The 20,319-nt window shown below is 32.0% G+C and overlaps 8 protein-coding genes across 8 annotated transcripts; 4 read left to right on the top strand and 4 right to left on the bottom strand.

The window, feature by feature from the left end:
• Positions 1-568: 568 nt before the first annotated feature.
• Positions 569-2,230, top strand: BN7_5763 (Dystrophin, isoforms A/C/F/G; the record flags this gene model as incomplete). Its single annotated transcript, XM_011273666.1, has 1 exon — positions 569-2,230. One exon carries the CDS (start codon positions 569-571, stop codon positions 2,228-2,230), a length of 1,662 nt encoding a protein of 553 aa, XP_011271968.1.
• A 4,475-nt stretch (positions 2,231-6,705) lies between these two features.
• On the top strand, positions 6,706-9,003 carry BN7_5762 (Zinc finger protein; the record flags this gene model as incomplete). The annotated part of the gene is made up of 1 exon (XM_011273665.1): positions 6,706-9,003. One exon carries the CDS (start codon positions 6,706-6,708, stop codon positions 9,001-9,003), a length of 2,298 nt encoding a protein of 765 aa, XP_011271967.1.
• Positions 9,004-9,468: 465 nt separating this feature from the next.
• Positions 9,469-10,440, top strand: BN7_5761 (uncharacterized protein; the record flags this gene model as incomplete). The annotated part of the gene is made up of 1 exon (XM_011273664.1): positions 9,469-10,440. One exon carries the CDS (start codon positions 9,469-9,471, stop codon positions 10,438-10,440), a length of 972 nt encoding a protein of 323 aa, XP_011271966.1.
• Positions 10,441-10,496: 56 nt separating this feature from the next.
• Positions 10,497-11,957, bottom strand: BN7_5760 (uncharacterized protein; the record flags this gene model as incomplete). Its single annotated transcript, XM_011273663.1, has 1 exon — positions 10,497-11,957. One exon carries the CDS (start codon positions 11,955-11,957, stop codon positions 10,497-10,499), a length of 1,461 nt encoding a protein of 486 aa, XP_011271965.1.
• Positions 11,958-13,059: 1,102 nt separating this feature from the next.
• Positions 13,060-14,895, bottom strand: RAD7 (UV-damaged DNA-binding protein RAD7; the record flags this gene model as incomplete). Its single annotated transcript, XM_011273662.1, has 1 exon — positions 13,060-14,895. The coding sequence occupies one exon, from the start codon at positions 14,893-14,895 to the stop codon at positions 13,060-13,062; it is 1,836 nt and encodes a 611-aa protein (XP_011271964.1).
• A 240-nt stretch (positions 14,896-15,135) lies between these two features.
• On the top strand, positions 15,136-16,508 carry RAD23 (Rad23p; the record flags this gene model as incomplete). Its single annotated transcript, XM_011273661.1, has 4 exons — positions 15,136-15,201; positions 15,271-15,343; positions 15,404-15,480; positions 15,540-16,508. The coding sequence occupies 4 exons, from the start codon at positions 15,136-15,138 to the stop codon at positions 16,506-16,508; spliced, it is 1,185 nt and encodes a 394-aa protein (XP_011271963.1).
• A 172-nt stretch (positions 16,509-16,680) lies between these two features.
• Positions 16,681-17,406, bottom strand: UTR4 (putative acireductone synthase UTR4; the record flags this gene model as incomplete). Its single annotated transcript, XM_011273660.1, has 1 exon — positions 16,681-17,406. The coding sequence occupies one exon, from the start codon at positions 17,404-17,406 to the stop codon at positions 16,681-16,683; it is 726 nt and encodes a 241-aa protein (XP_011271962.1).
• Positions 17,407-17,629: 223 nt separating this feature from the next.
• BN7_5756 (patatin-like phospholipase domain-containing protein) lies at positions 17,630-19,908 on the bottom strand (the record flags this gene model as incomplete). Its single annotated transcript, XM_011273659.1, has 2 exons — positions 17,630-19,806; positions 19,881-19,908. The coding sequence occupies 2 exons, from the start codon at positions 19,906-19,908 to the stop codon at positions 17,630-17,632; spliced, it is 2,205 nt and encodes a 734-aa protein (XP_011271961.1).
• Between the last annotated feature and the right edge of the window lie 411 nt (positions 19,909-20,319).

Raw genomic sequence — 20,319 nt, 5'->3', positions numbered from 1 at the left:
TGATGACCTTCTAGAAGGGATCTCATTTTCTTATTTTTATATTACCATTTTTATTTAAAACCACATTTCTAGCTAGATGAAGAATATTAGTTTAGATGCATACAACCATACATTATCTAAGTTAGTTTAATATGAATACTTATGCTATGTTTACATTTAAGCGTACATATTTAAGTAGAATTAGTTTACCGTTACTATAACTAAGCACCAAATCCCGCTAATGACCCTAATTGTCCATTGTATAATAATGTTATTTCCTGATCATGTTGATGAAGAATTCAATCAACTGTTGAAGGTTTCAGAAATAAATGCGGGATGAATTCGCGACGGCCGAAATTTTAAAAATCGTGGATATGCCAAAAATAAATATAAGAACCAGCCATCCCACAAAGAACAAAACAAAAATATGGAAACACGAGCAAGAATACGGTATAGAAGCTAGTGTCAAAGTTCCATCAAAAAAAAAAAAAATTGGTAGATCCTTATTAAGAAAGTTATACGCACCATCAATCACAACTTTTTTATAACTTCTACCTTATTTCTCAAGCATTAATAGACTTTCATAACTATGACAACCATATCACCACAATCATCACCATCATCAAGAATAAGGAACAATATGGAACAACAACATATACCCAGTGGGTCTGGTACTAGATATGCTAATCCTCGTCAACATCATCATACAAACTCTAAGAAAAGAGTTGTAACACCTCCTTCAAGACCATTATCATCACAACAATATTATCAAATGAATAAATCACAAGTTCAAAGATCACCAGAACAAAATGTTTTTGAAGATTCAGAACCAATAAATAATCAAAATAATCCCAAATGGAAAATTTTCAAATCTTCAGGTAATAAAATTTATGAACATAAAAAAAATGGTAGCGATGATTCTTTACCAGTTATGCCAACAATTGCAATGGGTTATGAAAATTCAATTCAAAATCAATTACAAAGTAGAGGTGAATTAAGAATTACAAATAATGGTTATTTTTTCGAAAAAAATGAAGAACCAAGGTATAGATATGGTCCAGGTCCAGGTACAGGTACAAGTCCTAATCAAGGTCCTACACCAGGTCCAAGTCCTGGTGGTTATTTCCCACCACAAGGTTATCAACAAGGCCCGCCACAAGGTTATCAAAATTATGGATATCAATCACCTCAATATTACCAGCAGTATCAACAAGCACCAAGTTTTTATACACCACAACCTGAATATAAAGAAGCTATAAGTGCACCATGGGAATATGAGAAATTTTATAATAGATATGAAAACCATTGGAGAGGTTTTGACATTAGTTCACAACAAGCCCCACAGTCTATACAACAACAGCCTCCAACACCACCTGAACCTTTAATACATCCAGTTTATGACCCAGAATTTAGATCTAAGCCAAGGGAACCAAGGGAACGTGATGATGAATCTGCTCAACGTCAAAAAGTTTTAGAATCTCCAAAACGTGATGAAGGATTTTTAAAACCTGAAGATACAGTGAATAGCTCAAACACAAGTATAAGATCAGATGTTAGACCTGTCTTACCCAAAGATCCAAGTCGAGAAAGTTTTATAGCAAGAGCTGGTCCTAGTGATGTTGATAATGAAATTGAGTCTACAAATGTATCCAAAACACCAGAAATCTTGATTCAGCAACCACATCAAACAACAACCATATCATCTCAACAACAGGAATTATCACAACCTGTAAAGATTCAAAAAAAGAAGGGTTTTTTGAAAAAGATGTTTAATACTAATGATTCTAAAAAAAAGAAGAAGAAAGATAAAAGATCAATTACCCCATCTGATCAACCTTCAAATCAACAATTAGTTGTTCCAAAAAATTTAGAATTAACACCAAATCGTCAACCTCAATCATCATTATCACAACCTGTTAGTCCATCAAATTCAACATTTTCACAAAATGATCTACGAGATGGTTTCCCAACCCCATCGCCACATCGTTCAATTCAACCATCATCAGCATCACAATCAACTGTTAGAAGATCTAATAGAAATGAAGATATTACAATAATGAGTACTTTATCAAACATTCCAATTTTATCAAATATATTTGAAAGGATTGATCAATCAAATTTAACACCAAATTCAAAACTATTAGTTAAGTTTGCATTAATTTTTTGGATAATGTATGAAGTTAATTCAATTTTTCAAATATTTAGTGAATATGTTGAATTAATTAGTGGGATTTTTAAAGTTGATTCATGATTTTAAATAATTTCTCCGTACTTATAAGAACATCAGATTGGGAACACAATTAAAAAGAACAATTATAACATACAACACATCAATTATCGAGCTGATTCAAATAGGACTGATCCATTCAATAAAATAATGATAAATGGTGCAATTCATCAGCTAGCTTCTTTCCTGATCATGGATATTCAAGAACAGTATTAGATGTGACATTAAATATATTTCATTTATTCATAGCTTTATACTCTGTTTAGTTATCATCTGAAATAATATAGACATTATATTTTATATAACTTCTTTGATCATGGGTAATTAAGCATGCTTAATAATGTAGACTTTGATAGCTTTCAACATCTTAGGAAGTTAAGTGAATAATTGATTATCACGTTACCATTTTGCAACAAAACCAGATCGAATCGAAGTTCACAATTATAATGATCAACATATGTTGGAAGAAATACCATAAATGGTCATAGGTCATAGAGATGAACAATACTCATCATCGTACTTCAAATACAATGTTCTTTCATAGTTCATGATATATTTTAGCCTTAATTGATAGTTTTAGATTTGAACACATATGATCTTTTTCTCAACAATGCAATCTTACATAGCTTAAGCCCTTTATTAGGTTGCCCTGGGCGCAGTTATTAAACGGAACCATACATTCAAACGTCCATTAAGGATTAGAACTTTGTTAAGTAATAGATGTATGGATACGTCAAAGTTAATAATGTCACTGGTAATCAATGGTGTAGTAATTTAAGAAGTAGTAAGTCTCATGAGTTGTGGAAGTATAAAGTTTGAACTACTCTAATTATATTGTAATAGTTATGTAGTGCTTAATTTCGTTCGGAAAGATAGGGGTTATTTAAGGTTCCGAAATTGCGAGTCGTAGATCATGAGTTCCTGAATGGCCCAAATAACCGAGCCATACAAATATTGAAAATGACCTTCATTAAACTCATACTCAATTTACTACATATATAAGCTGATAAATGATTGCATAGAACAATACATAATTAACTTATAAAGCAGTGAGCTATGGAGTTGGGATCCTCTTCCAAGGATAATAGACGTATATATATATCATATAATTATATCCAGGCAAAGATATAGTAACATTGTACTTGGATCGGCCATCTGCAGGCTTTGGTATTCGACGTTTATATACTCAATATAAGATACAATAATATGTATGATCATTTTACTATATACTTCTTATTTCAAACTCATGTGACTTATTAATTTGATCAGCTTGTATCTTCTATACTGAATCCTGTTAATAGACGTAGCTTATAGCTTATAGCTCTAATAGCCTTCTAGCATATATATATACATTTCTGTGCCTATAAGCTGGTTGACTGCATAGCTGCTAATTCAACGGTCTTTAGTGTGTTATTGTCCTGTTCACTTAATGACGTGAATTATTTTGGTAAAATTGGTATCTATTTGATCAATTATAAAGGTTAAACACTATTGATCATGTCTTTGAACGTAGTTTGAAGATTTTAATTGTATAGCTTTTAGCTTTAATTATATGGCTTTCTTAACGGCTGCCCCCCTATAGTTACATTAACGATGCACAGTTTTGCTTCATGAATAATGAAATCATCAACCTCGACATCAATAGCTAGGCAGGTCGATGTATTTCTAAGCCCATCATGTATTCCAATTATAATAATCGAACGATGATAAACACAGCGATAGGTAATTTGTAAACCAAACTCAATAGTTTAACCTATGATCGACAATTCTGTTTCACTGGCAGCCTATAAGGCTTCTAAGCTGTGATAAAAGCCTCCATTCACTAGCATCAACAAGAACAACTCCAAATTTTATATGGTCCATCGCTTTGAAATCTTCTGCATTTACAGACGTGTAACAATCCAGATCATGCAAATCCCGAATTTATGGAAAGTTATTCCCTAGTTCTGAATAAGCCCAAACGGGACCAAGTACTCTTATTTTATTATTAGAGTACAAAGCGGTTTTAGAAGGCAGAATGGACAAGATAGTCTTATATACAGTGTACACCATGATTTTGGTAATTACCAATCAGATCATATTATGAGATTCCAAATCTCACGGGTGCTATATCTATATAGCAAAAGAATTCACAGTTCGATTGAATATATAATTTGCAGCTAGTGGTGCACCAACTCAGCTAATTTTAGCTCTAGTCATCGATATTAGTTAAAAGACACTGCATTAATTATATTAACAAGCTTTAAAGTTATAGTATATCTGTACAATTTGGTCTGTGATCCTCTATATAATTAATCGATAGGTATTATATAATATATAAGCTCTTAAATGAAACTAGCTGCGCACATATGATTAATTAATTACACCAAATGGAATTACTAATTGGTTAAAACTAGGATCTTGTTTGGGGTCAATACTTATCATATCAATACAGGCCAACTACAAATGCATAGCTGTATTAATATATCGTTCAGAATTCAATTATAATCTTACAATTCACAATTTCATTGCATATAATGTGACAAGTGACGGTACTATATATTAACTTTCCTGTTTCAGGCTTCAGCTTAAGCCTTATATATAGGTATTAACGTCTAGAACAATACCAATCTAGTATATATACATAAAGGCCGTGGTAGATGGTAGATGGTCGACTTATATAGTATTGATATATACTAGATAACTCAGCTGGTGGACACCAGAAATTTACGAACCACTTCATGAATTTCAACCAAGTTTCAACGTCCTGATTCAACAATGTAGACTGCTTAATTTCAAGTTTAATTAATTTGTCGATCTCTAAGTTTCTGAGGGTATTTAATTAACAAATTGAGTCTGGCCTGCTTGGCCCTTCATGGCAGCTCAAAAGCGAATTTAAGCTTCAATATGGATTTGAGCTAAATTACCATCAGAACAATTTGAGGGCAATGCGGATAACATAAGAGCAATTCATATACTAATAGAACAATAGAACAACTGATCATTAAAGTTTCCTAACAAATGTGTCATGAACCAGCCTCGCTATGATAAAGTTTGTCAAATGATGATGATTGAAGAACTTCATATTGGAGTATTAACACTCATGCTCTTGTGAGAGCCGTTTTAATTGTTGTCAACTTAAGGATTTGATTGTTTAAAATTAACGTTAAGTTTGGTCGTGGATTTTGATAGGAACAATCAAAAATATAATTCTTAGGAATATTCCATAAATTGAAGGAAATTTTAAAGTGCAGATTCTGAAGCATAGATGCAGGAAGTCTTAGCATAATTCCACTTTATAAAGCAGCTATTTGGTGAGCGTTTTGCATGCAAGTAACTATTAGTCTTTGAAACTTTAACACATTGAGCATGGTGACAAGATTGCGAATAGCGAATAGCTTAATATTGCCAATCCAACAACTTTATACCTTTTAAACCATCTACTATGATCTATTGGTGTTCAGATTAATAATGATTAATCAGTACATAAGCGGCAGTTATATAGTTGATTCTTTAGCATAAGATGTAGTTCGTGCACCTTGCAGTGCATTCATTAGATGATCATGAGTTCATATACAAACATCTAACATAGAATGTTCAGGTACATCATTCCAGGATCCCTTAAATTTTTGTAGCTTTATATATACTTGTATAAATCACCTACTTTACTTCATGGAACCATTTGTAGTTGAAAAGTACTTAAGTTGAATAATTTCACACAACAAGCGGTTTCATTCCATATAAATTTGTTGAGACCAGAATCTTTGTACTCGGAATAGTGCAAAACCCGTCCCTATTATAAAAGTTTCATTCCTGCTTCAAGCTCAATTCAGTACAATAATTAGCTGGAGAAGCTTAAACTAGTGTCAATCTGTCTCACATTTTGGGTATACTTATACTTTAGCTGACTACATCATCCTTGGAATATAGCAGAGCTCTGTCCAAGCATTATACTAAGGAAAATTTTTTAAAGCTGCTCGTCTAAAGTATCAGTATTTTTTTACCAGGGTGATTCAAGGCTTTCAAAATATATACGAATATCAAAAAAATTGACGGTTCATACTAATTGAAGTTTGATTGTTCCTCTATTCATTTTTAGATTTAATATTTATGAGATAAAGATAGCCCATTAGATGCTCATCAAGATATACAAGTCATTTGCAAATATAAAGAAAGATTGAAAAGATAATGGGTGAAACAGAAGAAAAGATAAGTGAAGCTTCAAAGAAGGTTTTACATAGAAAAAAGCATAAAAATTCGAGACTTGGTGAGTTATAATTATAATAATGTTAAAATTAAATCAATATATGATACTAACAAAGTGCTAGGGTGTCCTCAGTGTAAGCAGAGAAGAATAAAGTGTGATGAGACATTACCATCATGTAAAAAATGTTCTGCAAGAGCTGTAAGTATATCAACATGTTGTGAATAGAACAATAGAAAGTTACTAACACCAACAGATACGATGTGGCTATTTGGATTTTACTTTACAAGAAATAAACATAATCAGACAATCACATATGGATGATGATGAATTATATCAACACGCAATGGGGCCAATTGAGCTCCAACATCAGCAATATCATCAACAACATCAACTACAACATGGCAATAGTTTCTATGATCAACAACAGCAAAAGCTCAACTATCCATATCCAGATATTCAATCCCAATTTACATATGGCTCACAATCTATTTCACAGGACTCTCATGGTTCTTTTGCTTCAAATTCTTCACATCTTCAATATCCTCAACAATCTAATCAAGTATTCCAACCTCAAAGTTATTATATCCAACAACAACCACAGTCACAACAACAATCTGTGATAACGTCACCTGAAGAACAATATTATTATCAACAAAATTTTCAGAATCAATATCATCCCCCGTTATATGCTAATCCTTCTTCTTATCCTGAACTACAAAATCATAATCAACAACAAGAAGAGCAACAGGAACCAAAAAAGGGTGTTGAAAATCCATATGATAATCCAAATCCAGTTCAACAAAAATACACACCAATAACCACTTTGAACGATTTATCAAAAGATCCATCAGAAATTAGTTCGAGTAATGGTAAACACTCACAATCCACAGCTTCTGATATGAAACATCCAATTGAAATTATATCAAGCATGGCACCACAAGTAAACTCATCAACTAATTTAAAAAATCAGCTTAATGAGCAAAACAATGCAACCACACCATTTGGTAATGGATCAATTTCATCATATTCATCTAAAAATTCACCATTCAATGATGATAACGAACAATATCAAAACTTGGATGTTATAACTAATGCATTCACATCAAGAAATAGATCTGGGAATAGCTTAGAGATTTCAAATCCAAATACTGTCAGATTAATACCACATGATTCTTCACCACCTCAATTTGATTTGAAAAAATATCCTGAATTTTTTGATGAAACAACACCAAATGCTTTTGCCAGAATTTTCTTGTTAAGAGAAGTTCACAATAGGTTGACTTTGGCGGCAAAAGATCCAAATCTTTACAATGGTATGTTGGCACAAGGCTTGGGGAAATTAGCATCACAACTCCCTGAATTAGAGGGTCTTTTTTTCAAATATAGAGGATTAGTTATGAACGATGTTAGAAATGGATTATCAAACTTAACTGATTCAAATGCTGAAACTTTATTAGTCTTGACAAGTTTATTGAATAGTTCATCTATTTATATCAAAAGTATTAAAATCAAAGATTTCTTTTCATTAGCATCAGGACCAAGTGTTTTATTAAAAACTGGGTTTGAAAATCCGGACCAATATCCTAAATCATTCATCAAATTGAAAAATCATGCAGATGGGTTGTTATTCACTGCCAGATCAGTATGGAGTCCAAGATATAATCATAAATCTTTATATGAATTTTTGGAAATTATAAAAGAATTTGGTTCCCAATATATCGAAGATGAAGATCAATATAATCATGATGATCTAATAAGGGTACAATACGGCCAATTGATTTCATTTATTGAATATGCGTTAGAGGTTCTGGAAAATTATCAATCAAATGAACATGTTTTATGTTATCCAGTGGATAAGATTTATAGATTGGTTCAATTATGGTATTTCACTGTTCCCTCAAATATCTATACTTTTGGTTCCAAAACACCAGCTGTGGAGAAAGTTTTTTATACATTTTGGTTTGCGCTTGGTGATTTAATGGAGGAGATACTTGTTGGTTCAAGGTATGTTTTCGGATTTCTATTTAATGGGTTTTATCTATTATTCCCGTTTAAAAAGGAACATTTATACAAAGGTATTGAGGATCAGAACATTTTGAAGTATGCAAATTATTCATGTCGTATAATTGCATTTTTGAACAGAAGAAAGGCATATATTGTCAGAAATACAGTCTTGAATGATCCAATCCCAGCATATTTTGATACAAATGATCGTTTCAAACCAAGAGCTTTAGACATTCATGAACGTTGCATTACGAGCTTTAAAAACACCATTATCAAACCTCATAATTATCCAAGTGAAGCTGCTACAAGTGGGAATCTGAAAAGTGATGTTAATTATTACAAGACACAGGATAAAGATGAAGATTCTACATCCACTTTGTTTGATGATTTTAATACATCATTAGGTAACGATGAAAGTGACTCATATGATGAGGTTGATCATTTAGATGTTAATGTCAAGACAGGTTTATTAAATAAAGATTTCGATCCAAGGTTCACAGATCCTATATTCCAAAGTAATGTTGTGTTCCAGAATGCAGATTTAAACTTTTTGAATAAGTATCATGAAGATAGAAAGCTGGTTATACAACTAGATATCAAAGACTAAATTAATGAACAAGACGAACGATTAAAAATTAGAATTGGATTGTAGTTTCAATATAATTGTTATACTCAAATTTGATTAATATATCGTTTCCTTGACTTCCTCATTAGGCAATCAAAGCGTTTATTCGCGACCATGCAGATCTCAAATCTCAAAATAGATCAAATTTCAAAAGTTTATTTTTGAAAAGTAAACAAACAAAAAAAAACACTGATAAAAACAGGCTGAATTCTATAAACTTTGATCATTTCAACTACTACAGCCTTTTTTTCATATCAACAACTCACTGGCTGAATACTGGCTATCAAGTTATCTAGGCATTGCTATAGTTATACAAGGTGTCAAAGCTCTTCAATACATTGTCCAAATTGGTTATAAATTACTCGCAGTCTCCCTATTTCATCAAATTTAGTTTACATTTAGAAATATAGAGTAAACGTCAGATAATATAACAACAACACACTCAAGATGAACACACTTCAGTCAAGACCATATAATAATAACAAAAACTATATCAGACCGGTAAAGGACTTCACAGATTCAACTTCAAAGGCAACATCGGATGATACAGCCTATGAGACTCCATACGATATAGCTAAGAAGAGACAATCACAATTAACTCCAGAACAACCTACACAATCTACATTCCAATCACCTGCTGTTGAAAGAGCTTTGAGTGAAGTACCGCAATATGAATTAGATGCACAAAGAAAGAAAGCTGATTTCCATATAAAACTAGTTGTTGTTGGTGATGGTGGTTGTGGTAAAACTTGTTTATTGATCTCATATTCACAAGGTGAATTTCCAACTGTTTATGTTCCAACAATTTTTGAAAACTATGTCACAAATGTTAAAGGTCCAAAAGGTAAAGTCATTGAATTAGCTCTTTGGGATACCGCTGGTCAAGAAGAATATGATAGATTACGTCCGTTATCATACCCAGACGTCAACATTTTATTAGTTTGTTACGCTATAAATAACATCACAAGTTTACAAAATGTCAAAGAAACTTGGACTCCAGAAGTTAAACATTTTTGTCCAGGTATACCCATCATATTAGTTGGTACAAAGATGGATTTAACTTCATCAAGTGATTCAAGTGTGGATTTCCATGAAGCTGAAAAAGTTGCACAAGAAATTGGTGCTTCTGATCATATCAGATGTTCTGCCAAAACAACAGAAAATGTGAATCATGTGTTCAACGTTGCTATTGCTGCTGCTTTAAGAAGTATAGAAGCTTCTAATGCTACCGCTGCTGCTGAAAATAGGAAATCAATGAAGAATAGATTCTCAAGACAATTCAAAAAAAATGAAGCTATTGAATCAAGAGATGCTTCACCTCCACCACCAATCTACTCAGATTATTTCAAGAATTCTGAATACGGATTTGATGATATTCCAGTATCTAAAAAGAAAAAGAGACGTTGTGTTATTCTATAAGACTACAGCTCAGATAATTTGAACGTTTAATTATATTATTCTTATACCCTGTGTAATCACCAATTGATTGTGTGCTCAGCATGATCTTCAAGTGTAACTCTAAGAATCACACCATTGAAGTTCAAATTCAAAAGCTCTTCATCTGTAGGATTTGGTCCAATCTTATTGATCAACGACAAATCATCGTCGTATTTAGAAAAATCTTCTTCAGGTTCTGTAACATTATCACCAAAGACATCGTCAGGATTAATAAACATAATATGGTTATTAGTCAACATACCACCACCCAATGCCATATAATTTCTGACCTGTGATTGAACAAAAGTTCTGACTTTATGGAGTGTTTCCTCTGGACTTCTTTGATCAAGATTGAATCTGATTTGATCTGTATCAAGTTTTAAACTATATTTCCAATGTTTTTTGAATAAATCATCAACAGGATTTGGAACACCAATCCCTCTTTGAGGAGCTGGATCCCATGGTTTTGAAACAACACTAAGGCCAAGCTCTGAAGCTTTATTTCCTGGATAAATAGCCATTGAAACATTTCTTGAGTCCCATTCTGGATCACCATAACCAGCATAAATATATTGTAAGTCATACTTTGCTGGTGTTTTATTCAAGTCAACAACTTCACCAGTCCATGAGACAGCTTTGTAACCTGTCATCTTGTATCCAATTCTCCCATAAACACTTAAAAGAGTAGTTGCAACTGGAGCAAATGGCTTTCCTGTGACTTCTTGATAACCAATTGAAGCGAAAACACCAAATAACACATCAATAACCTCATTTTCCCATTTCCAAAGCTGACAATAAACCATATCTAGAATAACCCCATTTAAAGGGATAGTACAATTAATCCATCTCCACCAGTGAGAGATCACATAACCAGTGTAAACTTGAGCTGGGAAGAAATAACTTCTCATCCAATGATGGCTTGCTCTATCCTCATTTCTATAAACTGCGCGATTTTGAGTATTGACACAAAGACCACCATAACCTCTTTTGGTATCTTTACATTTAACTGCTGGAACTTCACCACTGTACACTTTCAAATTTTTATCAATTCTTTGGATGATTTTCTTCTTTGGTAATCCACTATCTTTTGCAATGGCATCGATGATTGGTGACTTGTTGTAATTTTTTGGTTTCTTCTTTTGGAAAATACTATGAACTCTTTTAGCTCTTCTATAATGCTTATAAGGTTCAGCTGCTGCATTGATAGAGTCATCATATGACTCCTCATCGCTATAAATATCATCAGCTTCATCACCTAACATGTTTCTCAAAGTGACATTGACGTCGATGTTAAGATAATCCGAAGCATCAAGTAATGAGTATTCCGCATCGTTAACAATGTAACTTGAGTAATCAATATTAGTAGCATCGTTCAATGATGAGATAGTCATTGTATTGTTGGTTTCTGGAATCACTAAAGCAGATGATAACACTGCGAAAGACATAAGAGCTAGTGCAATTGCACTTGATAATCTTGGAACTTTTGTAATTAACTTCATGTTGTGTAATTGTCTTGTTATATTGAAACTATTGTGAAGAGAAAGACGATATATTGAAAGTAACTAAAAGTTTATGGGAAGATGTCGCCTTTATATATATATTAGAATAAACAGAAAACAGAGTTAATTTCCAAAATTGCGTGAATAACTGAGGCGACATGAGCTCTCTCAAGAAAACGCTCAATAACACAAATCAGTACACATAAATTTTACTGTATAATTCAGCTGAGTATACCAATGAGAAATTTTACAGACCAGCTATTAAACTAAGCTAGTTAAAATCATAATGATATAATATATATTAACTTAAGGCATAAAATAAAGTAAAAAAATGTTTTTAAAAGTCCATTGAGCTTAAAGCGTCAAAACCTGAGAAATTTTTGACAGCAGCAACCAGTTACCAAGCTAATGTATCAGATGGAGAGAGCTTAAGCAATGACACAACCAGCGTTATCAATTCTTGGTAAGACAACTCTGTCACCAAAATCTTTGTTTTCATTTTGATCTTTTGATGAAGCGTTTGAAGAAATAGTTTGAATAGCTGAGTACATTTTTGATTTGATTAATTGAGTGATAATTGAAATAGTTGATGATTTCTACAGAACTAAAACATTAAAACTGATCTGGATGAAGGAAATACCATCTCTTTATATATTTTTTCAGATGTGATTGACCTTCATTTGAATCTACGTATCAGAAACTTTACTTTTCATACACTTCACTATGAAGTTTTGGTTATAAGTGTAGTGCCCGAAGTAAATTGTCACAGAATCTCAGATCTAAGATTTCCTAATTGGGATGACACAAAAGTCAACTTTGAACAATCTCTAACACATATTAAAGTCTGAAACGAATAATTCAAGGAATTGGATCAAAATTGATTGTGTATGAGATTTGATATAGATCTGTAACACAATTTGAAGGCTATATTTATCCTGGGCGTTGATCTTTGTCGTCAATCTATAAGTATAGAACGTGTCAAAGCGTAAAGTATGTGCATTAACACTCACCAATTTGGATATCCTCTTCTTCGAAACGAAACAATTACTACATAAATATGACGTATCTATCATTAATTAATTTAATTTTAATCCATGTGTGCCTATATTGTATCACTTTGTCTTCCAATGACTTTTAAACCTTCTCTTATCTTAGCCTTTGATGTACATCTATTATTACCATAACAATCTAAAACTTTCAATTGTGGACAATTTTTCCCAATTAATTCTAAAACAACATCATCAACAGCTCTCACGAATCCCGTATCTAAATATGTTAAATTTGGACATTTCATAATTTGAAATGTATCAACAGTTAAATCCTTGACTGAATTGATTGATAACTCAACTAATGATTGACCCGAATGTAAGAGAAATTCGATTATACCTTCATCTCCTAATGAGAAACATTTTCTTAGATATACTTCATTTAATCCTAAATTAGAATTCCATTCGTTGAATAATGCAACAAATCCTTCACTTGTGATTTGATCCAAAAATGATAATGATAAAGAACGCAAATTAACACAAAATGGCTTAATACCATTGACTAAAAATTCGTCAGTAAGACCCGAAGAACCATCCAATACTAACGTATGTAATGTTTCACCATTTATACTTAACAAATTTATCAAGGCTGAATCACTAACTTGTTCTTCTTCATGGGGATATGAGATTTCCAAGCTTTCCAGCTTGGTCAGATAAACAGGCATCAAATCATAAGATTCTTTTTCTTTAATACCATCTAACCTTGATAATTTCAACTCTGTTAGATTTGGACCACATTTCTCTAAAAATGTCTTGAAAGTTTCATCATCAAATCTATGGGTATTAGATATTTTCAATCCAGTTAATCTATCACCAACGTTTTCAAAAAAGTTTCTCCATGTATCGTTATTAATAAGGAATGGACCATCAAGTTCAATCTTGGTTAAATGATGTAAATTAGAAGTGAAATAATTCAAGTTATCATTATGAAGTCTACCACACATTAACAATTTTAAGTCTTTAACATTTGGACAGTATGATGTGATTTTCTCATATGAATTTTTAGTTAATTTTGAACAATCCCAAAATTCTAATTTTTCATTTTTGATATCTAAGAATAATTGTAAAGTATTATCATCAAGGGATCTATTTCTGCATAAGATTTTGGCAATTTTTTTCATATTTAATGAACCAATATCTCCAAATTGTTCAACATCTTCGATTCTTTCTGTAACTTTTTTAATTGCAAGATCTTGTAAAGTTGGGATTTTCAAATCTTGTCTATCTAATAAAGCAGCTGCTAATCTTTGTCTTTTCTTTCTTGAAAGCATTTGATTTCTCTTCATGGCACGTTCATTCTCAAGTTGTTTTGTCGTACAATCTGGACACAAATAACCACCAGTAGCTGCAGATTTAGTATAAACGTTAACAATAAATTTGTTGAAACATTGTGCGCAAGTTTCCTCTTCACCAACAACTCTTCTTCTTGGACGTCTTCGTACTTCTGCACTTTCTTCATCAGAGCCAAGTTCATCTTCATCAGAGTCGGTGTACTCGTCATCATCTTTCCCTGCTGCAGCTCTTCTTTTCCTTCTAGCAGCTATTCTCATTTGAAGTTCCTCTTCATCTTTCTCTTCATCTTCTTGATCTTGTTCACCATTACCACTCACAGCAACATCACCACCTTCTTGTGTATCGTTATTTGTATCTTCATTATCACCACCATTTTCTCCTTGATTTCCACCATCTCCTTGGCCTTCTTCTTCGCCATCTCCCTCTTCACCTCTTAGTCTTCGGAGATGTCTTTGTCTAATTGCCTCTGCATTGATACCTTGCTGTCTCAAGAACTCAGTTAAGGCTGAACTTGGACCTCTGATCCCTCTCTGGTCTTCAGCTTCAGCTCCTTCTGGTGGTGCATCAGTAGATCTGTATTTCAAAGGTCTTCTGCTCATGGTATTTTCCCTTTATATTTCAGCAATTTGACTAGCTTTTTTTGACCTAAAGCTTACTTTTCCGCTCTGATGTGTATGCAGAAAAGTGTTGATTTGGATTTGCCACTAGAGATGGGAAAAAAATCATGAAAAGCGAAAACATTGAAATTGTCAACACGTCTTTTTAAACGTAGAAAGACAACTTTTTGAGTACTTCAAGTCATTCCAATACAATTTCAGAAGCACAGAAGAGGTCCCAAAATGCAAGTCATCTTCAAAGATTTCAAAAAGGAAAAAATTCCAATTGAATTGGAACCTACAGAAACAGTATGTCTTATTTGAGATGCAACTCCCTTTATATCTAGATCATAATCACTAACATCATTAAAATAATAGGTTTTACAAGCAAAAGAAAAGCTTGCACAAGTAAAAGGTGTCGAAGTCAAACAATTGAAATTTGTCTATTCAGGTATGTGGATCAAGCACTAAGAATTTGAGATTTAGAATTCTAACATTATATGTATCACAGGTAAAGTTTTACAAGATGATAAAACCATTGAAAGTACAAAGATCAAAGCTGATGATCAAGTCATCTTCATGATTTCAGTAAGTATTGATATTTCTTGCTTCATATCCATTTATTTACTAACCTTTATTTTAATTAGAAAGTTGCTGCTAAAAAACCAACACCAGCTGCTTCAACACCAACACCAGCACCAGCCGCTCAACCTACACAACCAACTGCTCAATCAGCACCAGTTCAACCATCTACCAGAACCGTTCCAGCACCAGCACCATCATCTCAATCAGCTCAACCAACTCCATCTCAACAACCTGAACAAGCTGGTGATTTTGATGCATCAACATTTGCCACAGGTTCAGCAAGAGAAAAAGCCATTGCAAACATTATGGAAATGGGTTATGAGAGACCACAAGTTGAACAAGCATTGAGAGCTGCTTTTAACAATCCAGATCGTGCTGTTGAATATTTATTAACTGGTATTCCAGAACAATTTCAACAACAAGCTCAACAATCACAACCACAACCACCAACTGCTGTAGAAGAATCTGGTGAACAAACAGAAGGATCAAATACAGGTGCTACTGCTACTCAACCATCAGCTCCTTCTGGAACTGAAGAACATTCAACTGCTGAAAGTGGTGATTTATTCGCTGCTGCCGCTGCTGCTGCAGGTGGTAATCCAGGTTCAGGTTCTTCCCCAGGTGCTTCACATAGAACTGGAGGTGCACCAAGTGGTGGAGGATTAGATCAAATTAGAGAAATTGTTCGTACAAATCCAGAAATGTTGGAACCATTATTAGAACAATTATCACAACAATATCCTCAATTAAATGGATTAATTCAACAAAATCCAGAAGAATTTATTAATATGATTTTAAATGGAGTTAATGAAGACGAACTTTCTGGTGAAGGTTTAGGCACTGAAGTTGCCCCACAAGCTGGTGAAGATGGAACAGTTGAAGTTCCAATCACTGAAGAAGATCAAGCTGCTATAAATAGATTAGTTGAATTAGGATTTGAATCAAATTTAGCTATTCAAGTTTATTTTGCTTGTGATAAAAATGAAGAATTAGCTGCTAATATTTTATTCAATGATCATGCTGATCAATAATCATGTTATATAAAAAAGATTAGATTATATTGCTCCTTTTAAGTATGTGATTTTTTTTATGATGTGTTACAAATATTTACAAGCTATTTTCACGTGTATAACAATTATTTTTTATGATGTGTATTAAATTTTGCAAAAGAAAACACAATGTAGAGATCTATAGCTAGATGAATCAGACACTTAACTCATCAAATGATTTAATTAATCCATATTTATCTTGATCTTCTTTACTAACTTCACCATTCCCATTTCTGAAAACAATCAAAGATTTTAATCCAGCTTCTTTAGCAGCAGAAACTTCTGAAACGTTATCACTCAAGAATAAAACATTTCCACTTGATTGTTTAATATCTTGAATTATATTTTCATAACTACTTTTCTCAAACTTATACCCAGAAGTTGTAATATCAAAATAATCACTTAGATATTCATTCAAATCAATAACTCCATTTTGAAATTCAACATATTTAAATAATAATTTTTGTGCTTTTACACTCCCACTTGAATAAATATAAACTTTTTTAGATTCACTCCAATTCTTGATAGATTTTATAGCATCATCATAAACTGGAGCTTTTATGTCTCCATTTTCATAACCTTTTTCCCATATAAACCCTTGTAAAGATTTTAAAGTTGAATCTTTAATATCTTTATTAACTAAACTTTTGATATGATTTAATAATGATTCATTTGAATTAGTTATATCTTTAGGGAAATTTGAAACTATTTGTTCAATAACATTTGAAGTTTCTGATGAAATTGGATATTGAAGTTTCGAAAGTATTGATGGTATTTCTTTAAGGAAATATGGGAATAATGTTTCTTTAACGAATGAAATTGGTGCTACTGTTCCCTCGATGTCTAGGATGATTGCATTGATTGAATTGAATTGTGTCATATTGAAGCTGATGGAGTTGATTAATCAGTTGTTGAAGTTGAAGTTGATGTTGTTGAAGTTCAAGTACACATGGTGTAATTTTCCATTTTCGAAATCTACTATATCCGAAGTCCACAAGTTTACTCGGTACTACAATTTAAATCACGTAATTCATAACTCATTTATTCTCTATATAGCAACATGCCTATCCATCACTTGTTCTTCTATACTTCTTTTCTCAATATCACCACCATGCACTAGTTCTTCTATTTCTTAAACCCCCTTCCGATTCTTCACTTTCTTGAGAATTTGATCTTGTTTTAAATTCATTTTCAAAATTTGAAGAATTTTCATAATCACTTTCTTCATCTATATAATCTGGATCTTCATCTTCATTATAAGAATCTTCATCATCTTCATCATCATCTTTATCAAATCTAACTTGATATCTTAAAGTATTTTCAAGATTTTGATTTAGTCCATTTGAAAAACCTTCTTCATCAGATTCACTTGAAATTAATTCATTCAAATTATTAGTAGTTGTAGATTCTTTATGTTCCAATTTTTCTAATTCTTTAACTTTTAATTTAAATTTTTTCAAACCTCTTTCAATTGTTCTTTCAATATTTAATCGATGTTTAATAAAATGTAATTTTGGATAACTTGATAATTCTCCATTTCTAATCATCTCACCTAATCTTTCTTCACTTGGATCACTCAATATATAATAAAAATCTTTTAATTTAATCTTAGGCCAAATCGTTACAGTCCCACTAAATTTTTGTAACCAAACATTTGACCAATCTTGATCCAATAAATGAGGTAATAAATCTAAAGATTTAATTAATTTTAACCATTTTTTATTTTCTAATTTAATAAAATTTTCAATTCCTGCACCAATAAATCCACCTCTAAGACCAATTTTCCTTCTTGATACAGGTCTCCCCACTGAACCTTTAGGTGCAAAGAAAAATAATGAAATATGAGGATTAACTTGACTAACTATGGAAAATTTAACATTAAAATAAGTATTTAATGCTTCAACTGGTATATCAGTTCTTAATGAACCATCTTTATATTTTGTTCCAAAACTAAAAGGAACAACTTGACCGGTTTTAGGATCTTTCATCATTAATACCACAGGATTTAAAATTCCAGGTACAGCGGAAGAAGCTAACAGGGCAGACCATATAATACAATTTGGTGATGTTATATGATTACATAAAATCACTGGAGAATGAGGATCAGCAGGTACAGTTGAAATATTTAAAATTTTACCAGTTCTTTCATAAGCTTCTTTAAAAGTTAATGATCCCATTGTAAACCAATTACATTTTCTTGCCCAATCAATTGAATCAAATCTTGCACCTGTTTTCCACCATCTTTTAACATAAGTATGGAAAGGTTCATTACATGCAGTTATCTTTTGGGCTAATTCAGGTTTTAATAGGGTTTTTAATTCTTCATTTGTTCTTGTTGCAGCTAATGCAGCAACTAATCCACCTCCTGAAGTTCCACTAACTATAGTTGGTAATAAATCTTCTTCTAATAAAGCTTTTATAACACCAAAATGATTATATGCAAAACATGCACCACCTGAAAGACAAAGAGCAGTTTTACCTAAATTTTTACTTATTGATTTGAAAAATTGCTTTTTGATTATTGGTGATATTGAATCTGAATCATCATCTTCAATTATATATGTTAATGATTTAACAATTTCATTATTATATTCTTCCACAATGTTTTTGGTACCATAATAAGTTTGTGAATATAATATTGGATTTTCTGTACCTGCAAAATTTGCCTTGATACAATTTTGTAAAAATAATAATAATTCTTCCTTTGCCTGTGGATTCTCACGTAAAGTTTTCAATTTTTTTATTGAAATTTTTAAAGTTTTATAATCATAATAATAAAAATTTGATTGAGATTTCCAATAATCTAATTTTAAAAACTTATCTAATTTTATAGCATTTGATATCCATTCTTTATATGTTTTGGAATTTCTTAGTGTGTTTCGTAACCCACGTCTTTTACCTCTCCATGTGATTATATATTCATATAGGGCAATGTATAACCTTACAAAGAAATAAACCACTGTAAGGAAAGAACACCAAATTAAGATGAATGCTAATATTGGATATCTTAAAGTCCTATAAGAATAACTTTGGAAAAAATCATCTTTCTTATGATTTTTTTGATGTTTTTTGTTAATTTTTTTATATATTGGACCCCAATCATTCTTTGAAGTAATTTTTTCCACATGATTTGTTTGATGTATTTGATTTGATAATTCATTTGAACCAATAATTTCATTTGTTGAATCTATATCTCTTTTTATGGAATTTGCAGTTGATGGAGTTGTTGTATCATGAGAGTTATCATCATATATCAAAGCTTCATGGAAGGCTTTTATATCTAGGGATTGAGATGGTTAGTATTTGGCTCAAATAATCCAAGAGTATCATAATACCAAGGTAATATATACATACGATCTTCATTAACGTAATCAATATCCATTATTGTCTATATGTCAATACTGATCATTTGATTGGATAGCACGTATATAGCATAGCTAATAGTATACAGGTAATAATAATAATGGGTAATTGCTGCCAAAATAGTTGGGTGGTAGGGGACACACTCATTGAGTATTATGTAATGTATTATGTAATACTCGCGAATATTTTGATTTTGATTTTTTGATTACGAGTTATCAAACCCTGATGGTAAAGAGCTCAATCAACTTAAAATTAAACAACAGCAAACAAATAGCCAGTCGATACCTTACCAAAACTACCAGGATCTTAATAAAATCTTCCATTTTCATAACAATCAATCAACGATTGAACAATTTAAAGACCAGAATGGAGATCCTCATCATTCGGTGGATTCTAAGTTGAATATTGCTGCTGACTTTTTCCAAAATGT

This window comes from Wickerhamomyces ciferrii, contig 00232 (assembly GCF_000313485.1).
Source record: "Wickerhamomyces ciferrii WGS project CAIF00000000 data, strain NRRL Y-1031 F-60-10, contig 00232, whole genome shotgun sequence".
NCBI lineage: Eukaryota > Fungi > Ascomycota > Saccharomycetes > Phaffomycetales > Wickerhamomycetaceae > Hansenula > Hansenula ciferrii.
The sequence above is the reverse complement of the archived record's forward strand: the minus strand, read 5'-3'. Positions and strand labels throughout refer to the sequence as shown.